Source organism: Heloderma suspectum, chromosome 3 (assembly GCF_057233095.1).
Source record: "Heloderma suspectum isolate Gila_16-S chromosome 3, 16-S_ref, whole genome shotgun sequence".
Classification (NCBI taxonomy): domain Eukaryota; kingdom Metazoa; phylum Chordata; class Lepidosauria; order Squamata; family Helodermatidae; genus Heloderma; species Heloderma suspectum.
The window spans coordinates 154218229-154240051 of NC_139460.1; the positions used below are offsets into that span (position 1 = coordinate 154218229).

At 44.2% G+C, this 21823-nt stretch overlaps 1 protein-coding gene across 1 annotated transcript in view; it reads left to right on the top strand.

Moving 5' to 3' along the window:
- The first annotated feature begins 3048 nt into the window (after positions 1-3048).
- The window catches only part of CLDN10 (claudin 10), an 84077-nt gene continuing 65302 nt past the window's right edge, over positions 3049-21823 (top strand). Inside the window, exon 1 of the mRNA XM_084844747.1 lies at positions 3049-3267. Coding sequence (XP_084700873.1) covers positions 3054-3267 — 214 coding nt within the window. The 5' untranslated portion in view covers positions 3049-3053. The remainder of the gene's footprint in view (positions 3268-21823) is intronic.

Genomic DNA, 21823 nt, shown 5'->3' on the forward strand with positions numbered 1-21823 from the left:
AGCACCCCACTTCAACTCAGAGCTCGGGCTTTGGGTCAAAGCAGTGCACAACCCTAATGCAAACATTGAAGCAACAGCTCTATATTAGGGATGTACGAGAGTTTCGTTCCTGTTCGCAAATCTTGCAAACGTACCGCCCGAATGTGAGTGGGAATGCATTTTTCAGGACATTTTCTGTTTCCTGAATTTGCATTTGCATTCAAAAGTGCACACTTGCACAACTGCAGACTTCTGAAAATGCGCATTTGCTCACTTTTGCAAGTGATTGCATAAATGTGCAACCCGCCGCCCCCCAATTCATATTTCACGCTTTAGCCTATGGGGAGAATTTTTTTTAATGCATATTTTTTCAGTTGGGAAAATGTGCACTTTAAAAAAATGCACATTTTTCCCGATGGGAAAATCCTGATGGGAAAAAAAGGACACTTACGTTCAGGAATGCAAACAAAGTGAAACAAGCTTTGCCGAAGGGGAAATGCAACAAGCTCGGACACTGTAAGTTTGCCCATCCCCAGTTAACCATTTCTTTCCCACTCCCTCTCTCACACACACTGGTGCTGACCTTTCCCCGGGAGGAGAGCATGGCAGTAGAATTCTGCCAAAAGAGGTGCTCCAGCAGCACCCCTTAGCTGTTAAGATTGCCAAGGAGGAACCTGGAGAGGAGGGAAAGTCTCCTGGTAGCACAGAGACACATCAGCAGCTTTAAACTCTGGCCTCCTACCCCTGGCATGAAGGTCTGACTGGCCATGCCATTTGACAGAGTGGACATTTGTCCAATACTGAATGCCATATAATGCTAGGCAGAACTGCCAGCACTAGCCTGAAAAGTGGTTTGAGAAGCTGGAGGTAGTGACTTCCCTCACACAGCTATCGCTACTACCTTGGACAGCTGTTGCTTCTGCCTTCCCATCTCCCTTGAAAATAAACTGTCCAGTCTACCTGTTTTCAGACTTTTTATTCCTGTCATAAACTGAGTGACTCTACTAATCAGCAACATATCCCATAGCTTAGCCTGCCTGGAGCAATAGCCTTCAGCAACAAAGGTGAACCGAGGATGTAACTGATTCACTGTCATAGTCACTGCGGAAGGCTGCTGGTGAAGGTAAACTTTAACTCCCAGCATTCCTGACCATTGACCGTGCTGGCAGGGGCTTCTGGGACTTGAAGTCCAAAACATCTGGAGATCTACCTTCTACCCACCCCTAAGGTAAACTGTATCAGCATTTGCAATTTCCAGGCTGGACTGGCCTCTTTTCACCATTACTTCCCAGTACAGACACAAGACTCCCCCCATCTTTTCTTGGGCCCAGTTGTGTCCAATGCCAAACTAACTAGAGCCATCCGTCATTACAAGAAAATATTTGTGGAGTCTGACATCATAGATTAGGGGTCTGCAACCTTTTTGGGGTGGTGGGCACATTTGGAATTTTGATAGAATGTTGTGGGCACTCTCACAAAATGGCTGCCATGGGGTGGGGCCTGCCCATTTATAAAATGGCTGCCATGGTGGACATGGCCAGTAACAAAACACTCATTTCCCAGAAGGCAAAATGGTGAAACTAAAAGAAAAATAATTTCCCCAAAAACCTAAGTACAAGGCAGATGTGGGTCTGAACTCTAAAACAGAAAAACAGTCTTTTAGGGCGCAATCCTATCGAGATAGAAGGCCGCCTCTGAACTCAGAGGTGACCGCCTATCCAAAGCAGGGCAGGAGAAGCACGGAGGGGATCGTTCCGTCCGTGCTTCTCCTGCCCTGCTTTTTCAGCTAGCCAGCTGATTGCAGCTGTCTAGCTGTGGGAGGACGGAGCGGGGAAGGAGACTGCTGTACAACACATTGGATGTGTCACACAAGCAGCTATGTTTTCCCCGCCCCGGAACGCCCCCAGCCATGCCCCTTTCCGGCCCCTTGACACTCCTCTTGTGAGCACGGAGGATGGGACTGTTCTCAGAAGCAGCGCAGAAGTGGGGGGAGGTCGGTTCTCCGGGAACCGACCTCGGAGCGCAGGCTTCGAGGTTGGTTTCCAGAAAACAGCATATCCTATGGCCATCTAGCTGCTGTCTAGCGGCCATAGGATTGCTCCCTCCAATCCAAATAAAGATAGTTCTGGGGAGCAGACCTTTGCTTTGCAGCATGCCAGCCTTCTAGGTAAAAAATAATTTAAAAGATCTCAAGAAACAAAATAAAAATCAGTAGGGCAGGAGCCAAGAGAGGTGTCCATGGGCACATTTGTGCCTATGAGCACCACACTGAAACCCCAGCCTTAGATTTGTTAAGAATGTGTAGAATGTATTACTGTGAAAAATGCCTTATGAATCTGTATGGCCCTATCAGGTGGATCAATCTTATACCGGTTTTACAGATGTGAAATTGGCAGAGAAATTCCAGTTTGTTCTGGTCAATTACTTGCTGGTGCAATTCACATCTGGATAATACCAGGATGCCTATATAAAAACAAATTAATAAGCATGCCAGGTGAGCATATGCTAACAATAGATCACATTTTAATTTTACACTTCCATTAAAGATAGGGGAAAAGGTACAGTGAAGTTTTATGATCTCAGGAATTCAGTCCTGAATTACACCTGAGCTTGTTTCATGGCCCTCTATTAAAATATATTCAAATATATTTTGCCAAAATCAGTGTTAAATACTACTGTGGAACTTGGACTCTGCACTTATTTTTTAGCTACGAGGTTCATTGTGTTTCAGATTAACTAAAAATTAAGCATTAACTGAATGACAGAATGACAGAAAAGAAAAAAAATATTTTAAATTAATGTTCTAGAATTGCAAATAAATAATGTTATACTAATATCTGTTGCCATTGCTAAATATTTCCAAGAATATTGTGCTCTCCTTCCTAAACAAGTGCAAGGCTCATGATTTCAGATGCCAGCCAGACATGAAGACAGACAAAATTTACATCTACAGTAACATGCAGGGACACTTGTTCTCATGTAATTTGCTAATGTTGTACTAGACAGCGAAAAGTGCTCCCTCCTTTCCTTAGTGACATAACAAGCCACTGGAGATTTAGTGCCATACTTGGAACATGTCAGGAATACAGATTATAGCGTTCCTCTCTTGCTTTTGTGGAATAGCAGCCATTATTGCAGCCACTGCCTCAAATGAATGGAAAGTCACCAGCAGGGCCTCTTCGGTGATAACAGCGACATGGGTCTTCCAGGGTCTGTGGATGAATTGTGCAGGAAATGCTCTGGGTGCTTTCCACTGCAGACCTCATCTTACCATCTTCAAAATAGAGGGTAAGTTAAAGGGAAGTAGTAGATATAATTGCATTAACAGAAGGACTTGTTATCTGTGGAGAAAGTATAGCCTTCATGATACTTTTAAATAGGGCTATGAACCTGGATTTGTTTGTTTATTTGGGTCATTGGAGTTTGAGATTTGGAAGTGGGGGGACTTCTCTGAGTTTAGCATGAGCACAGTTTTCTTGCCGACGACTTCTTTCTCCCTTCATTGTTGCTATCACCAGCATTCCTGCTGCTCACCAATGCCACCCTGTTTTCAGTCTTAATACTCATGAACTTATGTAAAAATGGACAATGACATGCTTCTTAATACACACCAACCATGTTTACCTCTGCACATGTTCACTACTGCATATTAACATCAAAAACAGGCTGGTAGGAACAGCTGGCAAACAGCAAGCAGAAGCACAGATAGAAGTGGCAAGAATGGTATAGCAGGGTCAAAAACAGGTGGCTCCAAATTATGAAATCTGCTTTGGGACAGAGATTCAGAAGTTCCTACGGAAAACCATACATAGCCCCATTCAAAAATCCCTTGGGGCCAAAACAGACTTTACTTTAAATTCATATCTAGTAGCTATGTCTCTCTCTCTCTCTCTCTCTCTCCCTCCCCCCCATTTTACTCTAGAGTAATTGCAAGGGACAATCTTGATTGGGAACCTAAAGTGGAGGACTTTTAAGATCCAGATCAGGGGACCTGCACCTACTCTAGAGTAAAAATGAAGGGGGGAAGGATGTAGCTGCTAGGTACAGATATGAAGAAATGCCTGTTTGGGACTGGGTCTTTCCCACAATGACATGCACATTCCTCTTCCTGAGCTTTTACAGGACTTTCCAAAGAAATAGAATTAGCTATTTTGGAGACTGGTGCTTTTACAGTCTGTCAAGAAGAAAGGGAATTACTGAAATAGAGTTATGGAAGCTCAGTTGTTTGAACTATTTGAACACTATTATGGAACGTACCCCATATCAAAGTGCCTTGGAAGACAGAACATTTGTTTGTAATCAGCAATTTTTTGGATTCGTAATCTAGATTTGTACCTGGGTCAGAGCTCTCATTCTGTGAGCAAAAACAACAAAGAGTCGTGTGACACCTTAAAGATGAGCACACTTATTATGGGATAAGTTTTCGAGGACCTGAACCCACTTCATCAGGTGCATGGAATGTCACCCTGAATTGGCAGATATAGGGATAATAATGATAAGAACAAAAAAATTTAGCAGTGAGGTCAGCTAGGGTTGAAATACAAGAAATACAGAGATTGGGTTAGATCCAAACTTATGATGCAATCCTCTACCTAGGAGTAAGGCCCACTGAACTCAGTGGGACTTACTTCTGAGTAGATATATATAGGATTGAATTGTTAGCCATGTTTAGAATAGACCTAGCTGTGGTGGCTTAGTGGTTAAGACGCTGAATTGCAGACTGGAAGGTCGGCAGGTCAGCAGTTCGAGACCCGAGTGCTGTGTGACGGAGTGAGCTCTCGTCTTCAGTCCCAGCTTCTGCCAACCTAGCAGTTCGAAAGCAAGAAATTGCAAGTAGATAAATAGGTACCGCCTCGGCGGGAAAGGTAACAGCGTTCCGTGCACCTCGGTGTTCAGTCATGCCGGCCACATGACCACAGAAGCGTCTTCGGACAGTGCTGGCTCTTCGGCTTAGAAACGGGGATGAGCACCGCACCCTAGAGTCGGACACGACTGGCTGGGGACACCTTTACCTTTTTTTTTTAGAAGAGACCTAATGAAATAAACAGGACAAGTTAGTCAAAACTAACTTAAGTCCCATTGGTTTAAATAGGGCTGCTTTAAGAATGTCTAATTAGTCTCGATCCAATCCAGTGGTGGTTATATTAAACTTAGATGTATGTAAAATCATTTCAGTGACCAGTTACAAGGTAGTATTAATAAACATCCTGGCATTGATAAATTAACCCGTAATTTTGATTCAAGCCCCAGGAGATAGAAATGAACTTTTTGATAAGTGTTAATCCTGCACTTATCAAAAAGTTCAAGTTGAATTTTCCCATTTAAGTTCTTTTATTCAGGACATATAGTTTGTCTTTGAGGTGGATTCATCTAGACTGCAAAGATCCAGATTGTTACGTTTTAATTCCATAGGGTTTCAAACAAGTAGTTTTAGAATATTCAGTTCTAGGCAACCTATTTGCATATTGCACAGTGGGAGCTGCATAGCTTTACAACAGATTGATTTCCCCACCTTCTTCATTAATGTGAAAATAAACATAAGATCAAAACAGTTGGGATTTCGGGTGCCAAAGCCATTTAACATGAAGTAATTTTTTTTAAAGGCAATGGAATCTTTTTAAATGTATCAACAGAATTTAAAGGATGCATGTTTCAATGGGTTATCTTAGATAAATCAATAAATGAACCATGTACTGTGTCAGTACATTATGCAGCATGCTCCCGCCTTGGCCTGCATATTCAAAATGGCAGCCAGCATGCATCTTGGTGGCTTACTGTGACGTGCGAACCACATCAGAGAGTGCAAGAGGCCTGGCTGGGATCCCCATTCCTTTTAAGGCAGAGGTTTTCAAACAGTTTTCTGGGAGACCCTGGGATTTCACTAAAAGTTCAGTTCTTGCCCAGGAGGACTGAATTTCCCCTCCAATGTGCAGCTACAGGAGAGAGTTAAACATATTCTCAGTCATACTCTCCATTCAAGCAGAGTAATGGTGAGGGGTTGGACTCGATGGCCTTGTAGGCCCCTTCCAACCCTACTATTCTATGATTCTATGAGGCCCAATATGTCAGGGTGGAAGCTGAGCCGATAGAACCCCAGAGCAGTTCTGATTCTGAGGAGGATCAGCAATCGGTGGGAGAGGAGCCAGCTCATCCCTCACAGGCTCAGCACCTGGCAGAGATTCCTTCTGCCGGCATTCCTGAGATAGTGATCCTAGCCATGAGAAAGTGTGGGAACGGGGCTTGCTAGACGCTCGACGCAGACGCAGGGAGCGACGAGCAATGGAGGGCGCGGAAAGGAGGCGTAGTGCCTGTTTGGCACGCAAGCAACGGCCGCCTCCCGTGGACCCAAGGGAAAGAGGGAGGATCTCTCCCTAGCCCATAAGTTCAGGGTCTTCAAGTGACTCTCCTTCAAACAGGGATTACCTGCCTACTCGGAGCATAGGCCACTCTGCTGTTCCTTGCTTAGTCGCTGGTGATTAGCATCTGAAAGAGTCATTAAGTTGTAAAAGGATTAAAGCCTTGAAAAGAATCCTTTCATCTGTGTCTTGAGTTGGCTATTGGAGTCTACTGAAAGAGGCCGCTAGGGCACTCCTGACACAATAGGCCTGACCAGTGCCACACATGAACTGGGTGAACCCTAGAACATGACACAGAATGGGCTGCATCCTGCATGACACACTGAGGTTCTGTGGCAAGTATTCAGGAGTTCGCCAGTAAATAAGTCAACGTAGAAAGGGTTTCCTTAAGACATATCCTTTGTATCTTTTTCTTCCACCACCATGGCAGTTCTTTTAATCTTCTTAAATCCTTTCGTGTCACGTAGGTGAGATGGGAAAGCAGATTTCCCAGACCGATAATGACACAAAGAGAGAACAGCAGTCATTGCCCTACCTCATTCCAAGCCAAGGTGACATTAGGCTAGGTTGTTGAGGACAAGAGGCAGTTCTCTTTATTCCAATCCTTTTTTTTAGGCAACTGGGGGTGCTCCCAGACGAGGCTTTTATGATGCCATCCACCCTGCCTCATTTACAGAAGTTTACAGGCGGGTTCAGACGATGCTGTCTTCCACTCGAAACCCTCCCACGTTTTCCCACTTGTTCTTCTGTCTTTTTCCTTACTGCAGAAAATCTATTAAGGGAGAAAAAAAAAGATGGAACAGCGGTACAGTGCCTTCTGGCTGCTAGCACCAAGAGCTCTCCATCTGGAAGCACCCCGGGACACCCCATTCTCCTCTCCCTCTCTCCCATCCCAGTGGATTCTGGACTGACTTAGTACTATTGATACAGAATTTCTGGCTACTGGCCTATATTTCATTCAGGCTTGCAAAAGCTTTCTCCTTTAATCCCTAAATATAAACACTGGTTATAAATATGTGTGACAGAGATGATCATAGCTGCTATTTGCTATTTGCTACCTGCAATTGTTTAAGGGTTATTTAGGAGCACAGGAAGCGGCCTTATGCTGAGTCCACTGGTCCATCTAGCCCAGTATTGTCGGCACTGACTGGCAGCGGCTCTCCAGGGTTTCAAGCAGGAGTTTTTCCCAGCCCTACCTGGACATGCCGGGGATCAAACCTGGCACTTTTTGCATGCAAAGCAGGTGCTCTACCACTGAGCTACAGCCCCTCCCCCATTTTTCATCATTTCATTTATGATAAATGGTACTTCAAATATTTATGAATCCTCAAGATAGCAAGCTATGCAATCTTTGAATTGCATCTGTTTACTAGGCACTTGTAACTTTACAGCGAAAGAGACAGACGGTAACTCGGGTTCAAGAGAGATGGTAGCAGCCCATTGAAATGACATTTAGGAATACTAATTTTAGGACGCAATCCTATGGCTGCTAGACAGTGGCTAGACGGCCATAGGATTGTTCAGTTCCTGGGAACCGACCTTGGAGCCCACACTCCAAGGTTGATTCCCGGAAAACCACCTTCCCGCCCCCACCACCTCCTAGGCAGCACGGATCATCCTCAGGCTCTGTACTCAGATGAGCAGTGCACAGCAGGGCAAAAGGGGGCGTTCCTGGGGCCAGGGAGGGGCAGGAAGTGCACAAGTCCCAGTATGACACTTCCTATGCGTCATCTGGACTCCACCCCCCCTGCTCCGAGGTGCCCCAGTTAGACAGCCGAAGTCAGCCGTCTAGCCACAAGTGCAGGGTGGCCGGAGCATGGGGGAGAAGGTCCCCTCCATGCTCCGCCCGCCCTGCATTGGATAGGCGGATGCCTCTGAGTTCGGAGGCGAACGCCTATCCTGATAGGACTGCTCCCTCCACCACTCTGTGCAAGGGCTTGAGAAGTGTAGCATTACACTAGGTAAAACACATACTGAACAGCAACCAAGCATTTTAAAATATTGGTTATTATAATATTATACTCCAAAGAAAATTATTATAAAATAATCTGTTCTGGCATAGGATTTCCACATTTTTGAATCGCTTTGATTTAACTTCCAAAACTGTGTGTGTGTGTGTGTGTATGTGTGTGTCAGCTCATGGGGTCTATTCTGTAACACTCTAGCAGATGAATAGGGCAAGTGTATGAAGATAGGATGAAGTTTGATTTTCAGTGGTTCCCATTAAGTTTTCTGGCACATGGCACAAAGTAAACAGATTATAATTGACAAGTCTGTTGTCAGGCTGGATCACCAACAAGCTCTCACCTTAGTCATTTCCCTGAGTAAACACTCTCTCTTGTTTAAGTTATTATTTATGATGATGATCATTTGTGATATTTTTTCACATAAATCATCAAGGCAGTGTACAACAATCAAATAAAAGGACAATAACATAAAAACCTAAAATAAACAATAAAACAGTATTGAAACATGAAAACAACCTTAAAAGGCCAACTTGAAAGGATGCATCTTAACTCCTTTTAGAAAAGCCAAGAGAGTTTGTTGCCATTCACTCCTATGGGAAAAAGTTAAGCACTGCATTTTGGTATATCATTAAAGTGGGGGCAGGAACAAGTTGCCCACACACTGATTCCAAGTTGGCCAAACTCCACTGAAAGGGAGCCCACTGTAAGGCAATGTGCCTTCATGTATAACCCACAAATGCATTGCACTTGCGCTTTTTTCCAGAGGTCCCTGCAACGTATGGCCCTTCCCTACTCCTCACATCATAATGATGGACCTTTTGCTACTTACATAAGAATTACTGTGCTGATTTAGACCAAGTGTCCATCTATTTCTGCATTCTGTGTACCATCAGCTGTGACAACATCCTGTAGTAATGAGTTCCATAGATTAGTAAAGCAGTTTGTAAAGGAATATCTCATTTCGTTTGGCTAAAACCTGCTGCCTATCCATTTCAGTACTGATTTTTTTTTGTATTCTGAGTGATGGTGTGAATAATGTTTAATTCTTCACTCTTTCCACACCATTCATGATATTATAAAAGCATTTCCTTGCATTCCAGTAACTATGACGTTGGTCCACTTGTTTGGTCCCTGTTTGTGGCACACCATAATTTGAATAGTCTTATGCTGTATTCCTCTTTCTGCAATACCATCTATGAGCCAGTTGACGGATGTGTCAGATGCTTGGTTTGTCTGTGTAAATTCTTCTGTGTATGGAATCACATGGGGAAATGGCAGTGCCAGTGGGATGGGAAAGGGATACAGTCAACAGGGTCAGCATTCATTTCCATGATCACAGTGACCAACAGCAATTTCTACTCTCATGGAAAAAGTGCTCTCTAGATCTTGGAGGAAGGGCAGGATACAAATGTAATAAACAAAAAGAGTTAAGTTGGGCTTCAGTTTAATAAGCAGATGGCATTGTTGACTTGTTGGAGCTGACAGGACAAGAACTTCCAAGAGTGTTCCTATCTACACATACTGTTCACACATCTTTCTTTGGATAGGGTTTCATGCTTTTTGTGGTAAGCTCTGTGTGAAAGTTAAGTAGAGGTTTTGTGGGTTTCTTCACTTACTAAGCAATAGACTGCACTGTGGCTTTAATATACTAAATTTGATTGGCCATATTAGAGGCAAAGCTAAAATAGTTCATTTGGAGAATGTAACATTCAGTCATTTTGCACAAGATCCAGGGATGGTCTCGATGATGTTCATTTCCCAGTCCTGATCTGATTATTACATGGAGGGCAGAGTGAGTGAGCCTGTCCTCTTGACCTTGACTACCTGGCACATAACTGGCCCCACATGTCCAAACAGGGACAGATTGTGCTAATTCCACCTATGCACGTAGGCTAAAATCAGGTGGTTGATTACAAGATGTTATCCAGGATTTTATTGAGGAAATCAACCACACAATTTTAGCCACACGCACTGGACTTTTCACTTGTAAATGTGTTATATTTTGCTGAGTGCATTTCTACCAGACGTGGGTTTAATAGAGGTTATTTTTGAATAGCGTTTGTATTAAACATGTACAGCATTAGAAAAAATGAAAGAAATGTGTCACATTTGAAAGTACAATACTTTGGGGTATGCCAAGTTGATTACTGTGGTATAACAGTTGTTCCTTCTATGAGACCAAGCATGCAACTTGTGGGCCAGATCACATCTTTGAGGCCAATGTGATAGTAAGCCATGCTTTTATGCAATAAGTGTTGCATGGGGGTGAGGATATATGGTCACTGCCAGAAAAAGCAGTAGGGGGGCTGCATGATACACAAGGCAAAACTCACAACGTGGGCATTTATATCCTCCGCTGCCAAAAGTGGTTACTGAGATGACATGTGGTGACCACGTGCAGACATTTACCTGCACCCAAAGGCAAGCCAGGGACTACACAACCCCACGTTCCATTACTATAGCTCTGTAGCCAGCCTGTATTTGCCTTTGGGCTATAATTAAGGCAACAAAGTCTTGCAACATAAATGGTTTCTGGCCACAAGCAGTCTATAGGCAGTTATATTGTGCACCCCTTATCTTAAGACGTGATCTCTGATTAACTATATTAACTAATCAGGTATCTTTATAGACTAGAGTGGGTGGGTGGGTGAACTTTGTCTATTATTTTTCAACAGGCAATGAGATGCAAGCTGTTCCTGGAATATATCATTTTGAAACGGCCCATTTGTTCAGAATGATGAATCCTGATTCAGGTTTCCAAAGGAAATGAGGACTCAGGAGTTTAATGTTTCCTTTCCCAGATGGAGAATTTCCAAAGCAGGCACAACCATTTGAACATTGCCTTCCAGTGCTTATATAACTATATATAAACAATTAGAATGAAACAGCAAGGCTCTTCACACATTGCATGCAGCAAAAATGAAATTATCTGATACTCAAAGCAATTTATTTGCAGAATAAAGGCAGAATAACATACTAATTAATCTTAAATCCTTAACAATTTTGTCTAAATGGTCATGACAATCACAAATATGTTATGTGTTACTTTTACTTGGACATGCTGACACTGTTTAACAGACTGATTCTACTAATTGTAGTGAAAGCCTCCATTTGTGTTGCCTGCAATAGCTACAGCACATCCTACCCAAGATATTTAACTTTTAGAGACCTGGAAGAGGGAGCTGAAACCTGAAGGATGATAATGGTAGCAACTCTCACTCACAAAATGCAGAGCCAGACCAAGACATTTTGCTACCTTGGGGAAGGGACAAGGTGGCCCCGTCCCCTCGTCCCCTTGCCATTCTGCATACAGAAGCCGATTGGACTGGCAGTTCAAACTTACCTCAACAGTGGTGACAGTACAGCATCCTCCACTGCACCTGAGGGCAGCAGGATAGCTTAGGGGACACAGGGCAGGTTGTGTGGCACATGCAGCTCTGCCCTCCAGCACCTTGCTACTGCTCTGTGCCCCCTAGCATCTGCTGCCTGAGGTGTCTGTCTCACTCTGCCTAATGGTAGGGCCGGCCCTGGCAAAACGTATAAAAGCCATCCCTAAATTTCCATTCAGCATGATACTTGTAGGAGCCACAAGTCTTCCAATACAGCTATATGCTGCAAAGAGCTTTGGCCAATAAGGAGCTCCCTGCTATATGTCCCACCATTAAAGGTACATTTTAAAGCACATGTTTGAAACACTACAGGTATGTGAACAATACACATGCCAAAAGTACCATCTCCGTGGGATTTATTGCACACCTACTTCCTAGATGAAGATGAGTACATGTGTATCTGCAACACTCCTGCAGCACAATTCTATGCATGTTTACTTGGGAGTAAGTTTCCCTCGGCTAGACACACTTCGGGCGCAATCCTATGCATGTTTAGACTGAAGAAAGCTGGCTGGGGAATGCTGGGAGTTGTAGGACTTTCTTCTGTCTAAACATGCATAGGATTGCACCCTTACTGATCTTAAGTGTGGGCGCTTGAGAAGGACCCCTGAGGTATATCTCAGCATACAGGCATGATTGTATAGGGGTTAATTCCCCAGTAAGTGTGTTTAGGATCGCAACACTTGTCTCACAAGAACCACTGTATTAGTTCATCCTCCCACAATTTCACACTACTGATAGCTTCTCTACCTTTTCTGCATTCTGTGTTCATTTTCTTTACAGTAGCCTGTCCTATCCTGATTTGAAAGCAGAGGATCCTTTAATTCAGGGCTGGAGAACTTATGGTCCCCGAGATGTTGTTAGACTCCAATTCACATCAGCCCCAGCCAGCAGGGCAAATGATCAAGGATCATGGGAGTTGTAGTCCAACAACATCTGGAGGGCCCCAGCTGCCCCATGCCTACTTTAATTAGAGTTGTACTAGGAAAACTTGACTGTCCTAGAAAGCATTATCAACAGTTTACAATAACCATCACCATCTGCAGTCTGTGAAATCATTGTTTATTATTATTTCAAATATTTTTAATCCACCTTTCTGGACACACTGGCCTCACAAGGCAGCTTACAATATTACAAAAACACTAATGTACAGGCTGCCTACCACATGATGCCTTAGGCTGCAATACTGTACACATTTATCTGGGAGTAAGTCCCGTTCAACTCAGTGGCACTTACTTCTGATTAGACATGCATAGGATTGTCCTTTTAATGCTTGTATGTATATATGTACTGGAGACAAGATGCATCCGCCCTTACTCAGAGGTTTAACTTCTAGAGAGGGGGCTGGTACCTGAAACCTAGCAATTCAACCTACTGGACAGCATAGAAAAATAATCAAGAAGTAAATACATACATACATACATAAACAAATTAAAGACCACCAGAACTAACTACTAATGCACAAGACATTTCCCCAAAATGCAAACTAACCAGAACCAGAAAATAAGAACTGTCTCTCATAAACAGGGGGCACTGATGCATTTCCTACTGGTAGCATTCCCTTTTCTCTTCCTCAGCACCTCAGGACTGAATTACAGCAGCTTCCCTACCTCACAAATAGCAGCTGGGGAGGGCAATTTTTGTTGAGACTGTTATATAGAGGGAAAGGTTTAAACCCTCTTCCCCACACGCTATGATCCCAATCCTGATTGCCCCCAGTATTTAAAACAATAACGACAGACAAATTAAATACAATCACGTATTTTACTGTAACATGTACATTTGCATTGTTAGGCAAAGCAAGAGCCCATCAGTGGAGGCTGGTGGCTCCGATTTTGGTGGGGCTGTAATTCCATTCTGGGTTTTAGTCAGAACCAGCCAGGACTCTGAGAGCCAGTGTGCTATAGTGGGTAGAGTGTTGGACTGGTAATCAGGAGATCCAGGTTCTATTCCCCACTCGGCCATGGAAGCTCACTGGGAGACTTTGGACCAGGCACAGACACTCAGCCCAACCTACCTCACAGGGCTGTTGTGAGGATAAAAAGGAGAGTAGGAGGATTATGTATGCCACATTGGGTTACTTATGGAAGAAAAAAGGCAGGATAGAAAGTAAACAAACAAACTCTAAAGGAGCTATCCAAGGTGCTGAACCATATCCTCAACATGGATTCAGCACCTTGGATAGCTCCATTATTCTGGCTGGTTCTGACTGAAACCCAGACTGGAAGCAGAACCTCACCAAAATGTAAGCCATCAGCCTCCACTGGGGCCAGCCCTACCATTAGGCAGAATGGGACAGCAGATGTGGGAAGGTAGGGAGCAACAGTGGAATGTTGGAGGACAGCACTGTGTGTGCTCCACAGACTGCCCTGCACCACTTAAGCTAGCTTGTTGCCCTTGGGTGTGGTGGAGGACCCTGTCCCATCACCAGTGCTGAGGAAAGATGGCCAGGCCATTTGGCTTATGTATATGGAAATTGGGGTGGGGGAGACACGCCTTCTTGCCCTTCACCTCAGGGAGAAAATGTCTTAGACTGGCACTGGGCAAAGTATGATCTAGAGTAGGAGTCCAGCCAAATTTCAGTATGGTCATATAATTATCTAATAGTGCTTTTTGTGCCTTTTCAAATCCCCTATATCCAAGAATATGGTGACAATTCAGCTAATGTATTTATTGTATTTATTATTGCATTTATACCCACCCTGCCTTTTTTCCTCTTGCTAGGAACTCAAGGCAGCTTACATGGCCCTCTTCATTTTGTCCTTACAACAAGCCTGTGTGGTAGGTTAGGCTGAGAGGCTGAGAGAGTTAGGCTAAAGTCACCCAGTGAGCTTCGTGGCCTGAGTAGGGACTAGAACCCAGATCGAGACATAGATGAAAAATCCTACAGTTACCACTTCTCTCCAGGGACATGGGCAGTGGCTGAATGCCACTCTATTTCAAAGCTCACAAAGTCTGAACTCTAGTCCTGAATGGAATATGGCAACCCCTTACATGAGCAAGGTGACCTCCATCATGCCTTATAATGCTGCTCCTCTCCTCGTTACCTTCTTGCTCCTCAAGTAATCAAGTTAGGACTTGCTGTACACAGTCTGTCCCAAGCTACACAGCACTATTAGATCACTTATTAAAGAATTAATTTCTTGCAAAAACACATTCCAAACCTGCTTTGAAAAATATTTGGCAACATTGTTTCAAATGAGATAATAAAGGCATTATGTGGTCTTCTTTAAACCAATTTAACTCCACTGGCCCCTTCATGGATCACTGCCTTGTTGTGGCGAAGGGGCTTGTGTAACTCAGTGAAGCCATAAGCTATGCCATGCAGGGCCACCCAAGACGGACAGGTCATGGTGGAGATTTCTGACAAAATGTGGTCCACTGGAGAAGGAAATGGCAACCCACTCCAGTATTCTTGCCAAGAAAACCCCATGGAACATATCACAAGGCTAAAAGATATGACGCCGGAAGATGAGCCCCTCAGGTTGGAAGGTGTCCAATATACTAATGGGGAAGAGCAGAAGGAATTTCCAAGTAGCGCCAGAAAGAGTGAAGCGGCTGGGCCAAAGTCGAAAGGACACTCCACTGTGGATGTGTCTGGTGGCGAAAAGAAAGTCCGATGCTGTAAAGAACAATATTGTTTAGGAACCTGGAATGTCAGATCAATGAATCAAGGTAAGCTGGAGGTGGTCAAACATGAGATGGCAAGATTGAACATCGACATCTTGGGAATCAGTGAACTAAAATGGACAAGCGTGGGCGAATTTAATTCAGGTGACCATTATATCTACTACTGTGGGCAAGAATCCCTAAGAAGAAATGGAGTAGCACTCATAATCAACAAAAGGGTGGGAAAAGCAGTACTGGGGTACAATCTCAAAAACAATAGAATGATCTCAGTACGAATCCAAGGCAAACCATTCAACATCACAGTAATTCAAGTCTATGCCCCAACCACTGAGGCTGAAGAAGCTGCGGTTGATCGGTTCTATGAAGACCTACAACACCTTCTAGTACTAACACCAAAAAAAGATGTCCTCTTCATCATAGGGGATTGGAATGCTAAAGTAGGAAGTCAAGAAATCACCAGGATAACAGTCAAGCATGGCCTTGGTGTACAAAATGAAGCAGGACAAAGGCTAATAGAGTTTTGCCAAGAGAACACGCTGATCATAGCAAACACTCTTTTCCAACAGCACAAGAGGCGACTCTACACATGGACATCATCAGATAGTCAATATCGAAATCAGATTGATTATGTCCTTTGCAGCCAAAGATGGAGAAGCTCTATACAGTCAGTAAAAACAAGACCTGGAGCTGACTGTGGCTCAGATCATGAGCTTCTTGTTGCAAATTTTGGCTTAAATTGAAGAACGTAGGGAAAACCACTAAACCCTTCAGGTATGATCTAAATCATATCCCTTATGAATATACAGTAGAGGTGAGGAATAGATTTCAGGGATTAGACCTGATAGACAGAGTGCCCGAGGAACTTTGGATGGAGGTCCGTAACATTGTTCAGGAGGCAGCAACTCAATCCATCCCAAAGAAAAAGAAATGCAAGAAAGCGAAGTGGCTGTCTGATGAGGCTTTACAAGTAGCTGAGGAAAGAAGGGAAGCAAAAACCAAGGGAGAAAGGGGAAGATATATCCAACTGAATGCAGAGTTCCAGAGAACAGCAAGGAGAGACAAGAAGGCCTTCTTAAATGGACAATGCAAAGAAATCGAGGAAAACAACAGAATGGCAAAGACTAGAGATCTCTTCAAGAAAATCAGAGATCTCAAGGGAAAGTTTTGTGCAGAGACGGGCATGATAAAGGACAAAGAAGGCAGGGACCTAACAGAAGCAGATGAGACTAAGAAGAGGTGGAAAGAATACACAGAAGAACTATACAGGAAAGATCTTAATGTCCCTGATAGCCATGATAGTGCGGTCACTGAACTTGAGCCGGACATCCTAGAGAGTGAAGTCAAGTGGGCCTTAGGAAGAATTATTAACAACCAAGCTAGCAGAGATGACAGTATTCCAGCTGAGCTATTTAAAATCCTAAAAGATGATGCTGTTAAAGTGCTGCACTCAATATGCCAACAAATTTGGAACACTCAAAAGTGGCCACAAGACTAGAAAAGGTCAGTTTACATTCCAATTCCAAAGAAGGGCAATACCAAAGAATGTTCAAACTACCGTACAATTGCACTCATTTCACATGCCAGCAAGGTGATGCTCAAAATCCTACAAGCTAGGCTTCAGCAGTATGCGAACCGAGAACTACCAGAAGTACAAGCTGGGTTTCAAAGAGGCAGAGGAACTAGGGATCAAATTGTCAACATTCACTGGATCATGAAGAAAGCAAGAGAATTCCAGAAAAACGTCTATTTCTGCTTCATTGACTATGCTAAAGCCTTTGATTGTGTGGATCACAACAAACTGTGGCAAATTCTTAAAGGGATGGGAGTACCAGACCACCTTACCTGTCTCCTGAGAAACCTGTACGAGGGTCAAGAAGCAACAGTAAGAACCGTACATGGAACAACTGATTGGTTCAAAATTGGGAAAGGAGTACAAGGCTGTATATTGTCACCCTGCTTATTTAACTTATATGCAGAGTACATCATGAGAAACGCTGGGTTCGATGAATCACAGGTCGGAATTAAGATTGCTGGGAGAATTATCAACAACCTCCGATATGCAGACGATACCACCCTAATGGCAGAAAGCGAAGAGGATCTAAAGAGCCTCTTGTGGAGGGTGAAAGTGGAGAATGCAAAAGCTGGTTTGAAACTCAACATCAAAAAAACTAAGATTATGGCATCTGGCCCCATCACTTCCTGGCATATAGAAGGGGAAGAAATCGAAGCAGTGACAGATTTTATTTTCTTGGGCTCCGAGATCACCGCAGACGGTGACTGGAGCCATGAAATTAAAAGACGCTTGCTCCTTGGGAGGAAAGCTATGGCAAACCTAGACAGCATAGTAAGAAGCAGAGACATCACCTTGCTGACAAAGATTCATATAATCAAAGCTATGGTTTTCCCAGTAGCAACATATGGCTGTGAGAGCTGGACTATAAGGAAGGCTGAGCGCCGAAGAATTGATGCTTTTGAACTGTGGTGCTGGAGAAGACTCTTACGAGTCCCCTGGACTGCAAGGAGGTCAAATCAGTCAATCCTAAAGGAAATCAACCCAGAGTGCTCATTGGAAGGACAGATACTGAAGCTTAAGCTCAAATATTTTGGCCACCTAATGCAAAGAGAAAAGTCACTGGAAAAGACCCTGATGCTGGGAAAGATTGAAGGCAAAAAGAAAAGGGGACGGCAGAGGATGAAATGGCTAGATAGCATCACCGATGCAATGAATATGAACTTGAGCACACTCGGGGAAAGAGTGCAGGACAGGAAGGCCTGGTGTGCTATGGTCCATGGGGTCACGAAGAGCCGGACACGACTGAACAACAACAACAACAACTCCACTGAAGCCAGCGTTGGTACATTGGCACAGAACTGAAATGGATCAGAGACTGACTTCATAAATGATTTTCTTTGGGTACTGAGAATCAGCAACACAGAAAATGATTTTAACCATACCAAGTGTTTTATTTTCCTTCCAAAATGCCCTTTTTACCTCATAACGTGCTTTGGAATTAGGTATTTAAAGAGTGATTAGAAATTTAATTAGGTATATGTTAAACACACTTGGAGATTTTAAATAGTGAGAGCTAATTAAGTTATTTAACCAAGTGTGATGACTGCTACTAGTATGAACAATTTATTTGATATTAGTCATGAGGTGCTTCCAGACTAGCCTGATTCCCAGAATGTTATAGGGGGAGCTCTCTATCTGGAATCATCCATGATCACTGATGTGTCATTAAATTTTTAAGCAGGGATATTCCCCCTTTCACAGTATACACCAATCGAGTGTGTGTGTGTGTGTCCTTGGAACCAATTGTCAAACAGGCTCTGTTTGCATTCCAGTAATTTAGACATCTATACTAGCCTTCCCCAACCAGGTGCCCTCCAGAGATGTTGGACTACAACTTCCAATGGCCACGCTGAAAGCATGATGGGAATTATTGTCCAACATCTCTGGAGGACAACAAGTTGGAGAAGGCTGATCCATACTCTTCACTTTGTGAACTCTAGGCCATAAAAACTGGTGTTACTTAAGTGTATCAGCTGGATGGCGTGGGATTAAATACCTTCGTGAACCATAGACCTTACGTTTATTTTGGGGGGAATAACTGGTTTTTGTTTTTGCGTGCTCTCTCTCTCTCTCTCTTGCTCTCATTGTATCTAACTTATTTTAAGGACACTTAGGGCACCACCCTATGGCTGCCAGACAGCAGCTACATGGCCATAGGATTTTTCATTTTCTGGGAACCAACCTCGGAGCCAGAGCTCCGAGAATGGTTCCCAGAAAACCACCTCTCCACCCCCTCCCCTGCCACCTCGTAGGCAGTGCAGTTCGTCCCCAGCTCCATGCTCGTAATAGCAGAATGGAGCAGGGGGAAAGGGGGCGTTCCTGGGGGAGGGGAGGGGAGGGGAGGGGATGGCAGAAGCGCCAGTATGATGCTTCCTATGTGCCATCCGGCCTCCCTCCACCCCCCACTCTGAGGTGTCCTGGTTAGACAGCTGAAATCGGCCATCTAGCCTCAAATGCAGGGCAGCTGGAGTATGGAAGAGAAGATCCCCTCTGTGCTCTGCTTGCCCTACATTGGATAGTCAGTCGTCTCTGCGTTCAGAGGCGGCCGACTATCCCCATAGGACTGCACCCTTAGGCTGCTTCCAGATGGTGGACTTCCATTGCTAGCAATCAAAAGGCATTGTGCAGCTATTGCATCTTTACTTCCTTAACAGATTTTTTTTTTCTGATAACAGAAAAGATGGAAGAAGCAGTGGGAAAATATAGGAGCACCACAAACTGAAGACAATGTCATCCAGACCCCCATAAAATCCCATGAATGAGGCAGGACAATAAAAGCATTCTCTGGAAGCAACCCTAGATAACTCTAGATAAGGGCTCAGAGACTGATTTTCCTAAACATTATTTCTACTCTGAAATCTTCTTTGCTTTCCCCCTCCCTCTCCCCTTCCCAAGCTGGAACACGGGCTCCAATAGATTTTACATATTTTACAGGAACAAGCTAATATAAACAACTCCAGCAAATGTTCTTCATACAAGTTTGTTGGCACAGAACCTTCTTGGTTACTGTTTAGAAAAATATCCCTGTTACAATAATAAGTGTATTCCTATTTATAAGGCCTACACAACTTGTGGCCTACCAAGGCAAACAAACCCTGCATGACCAATGGGCTGGTTTGATTTTGGGTCAAAAGTTATCCAGGCCTTCCATTTACTTACCCTTCCTCTCTACCGCTACAAGCATTAAATAAATATTATGGTTAATTTATATAGCACTTTTCAGGGTACACAGCATTTTTTAGAAAACTCATCTCAACAAGGCTGATCAGACATTGGAACATAGCACTCTGCTGAAAGTGCTAGCTTTAAACATAACACGGAGTGAGCAGCTTCAAAGGAAGACCAAGTTCCTGTACTTTAATAGCTGTTATAAGAAGGAATTCCAACAGGTGTTCCTTATCATGCAAGGGTGATAAAACCTGCATCTGCTGAAATGCCCCTCTCTCCAACTATCAAAGCAGGGGCAGGCAACCTGGATTGCCCCCCCCTCGCCTCCACCCCCACCAGACCAAGCCAGCAGACTGGGTGCTATCAAGTGGATGGAGCCCTCCTTGAAGCCCCGCTCCATCCTGTGATGTCATTGAGCCCCTGCCCCACCCACTGTTTTCTTCTTTGTGCAGAGAGAGGAGGCATGGAGCTGTGTACCTCTCTCTGCATGGAGGAAGGGACTTGGCCAGCACATGCAACAGCTGAGTCGGGCACCTCCTTCTTGCACTGCTTGAGTCCCAACTGGGAGCATTGCTACACCAGCCTAAAATCCCGCATTTAGAACGGGGTTTCTGCTTCCGTTTTAAATTCAGGATCACAATGAACTCCCTGTACACGTGTTTCCTCCCCGCCTTTCCCCATCCTTTCCCTAAGTCTTCCATGTGTTTCATTATATAGCACCTAGATGGCGCTGTGGTCTAGCTCCTCTTATTGCGGCTTTTCCTTTTTTTTAAGAGGGAACTCAAGCACGGTAATTAGATAGCTCATTATCTCCGATCTTTAAAAAAAATTGAAGCTCATTGAGTGTGGGAGACGCCCTGGGGGTTGATGACGTCATCTAAAGGTCCTGCAAGCTTCCATGAGGGAGCCATCTCAATAGCAGGTTAAAAGCTCCCTGTGGAGAAGCCCTGAGATGCAAGTGGCATGGGGCTGGCAGCTCCCATTTCAATACGGCAATGAATGCACTCTGGGTTTCAGTCTGAACCAGTCAGAACTCTAAAGGAGCTATCCAAAGCTATCCCCCAAATCCCTATCCCTATCCCCAAAATGGGTTCAGCACCATGGATAAGTCCTTTAGAGCTCTGATTGGTTCTGAGTGAAACCCAAGTGGATTCAGACTGAAATAAGAGGCACCAGCCTCTGCTGGCTCTGGCTTGCAGGACCAGCTCTTGCAAGCCCTGGCTGAATCGGGTGCCTCCTTCCCACACTGCTTGCATCCTGCTTATTGCCACCCTGTCTCACTTTGACTTGAGGCCTCTCTCCAATGAAAATGACGGCATGTGAACAGACTGGGTGGGTCTTAGTTCCATCACTGTAGTTATTATAGCTTTGGCTGCAGCAGGAGGAATGCCCCCGCTTTAACAGTCTAGCATGTTACTTACAACCCTTTCTAGATATACCTCCCAGCTGCACTGGGAGACCTCTCTGATGTTACTGGTAGTGGGTGGGTGTCTCCTGTGCCAACATCACCATCTCCAGAGAGGAGGCTCTGATGGCAGAAACAATGCCGGCAATTAATGGGAGGGAAGAGCAATTGTGAAAAGCGAGGGAACAGCAAAGCGAGGGAACAGCAAAGTTAGTAGCCCGCCAAGGAGCAAGGGCTCCTTCAGGTTCTAGCTGAGTGCACTGCTGCTTTGCCCACCTCTTGCCAACCAGGAAAGGCAAGAAGCAGGTGAATTTGGCTGCTGTCTTCTTTCTCCATGCAGAAAGAAGCATGGAGAA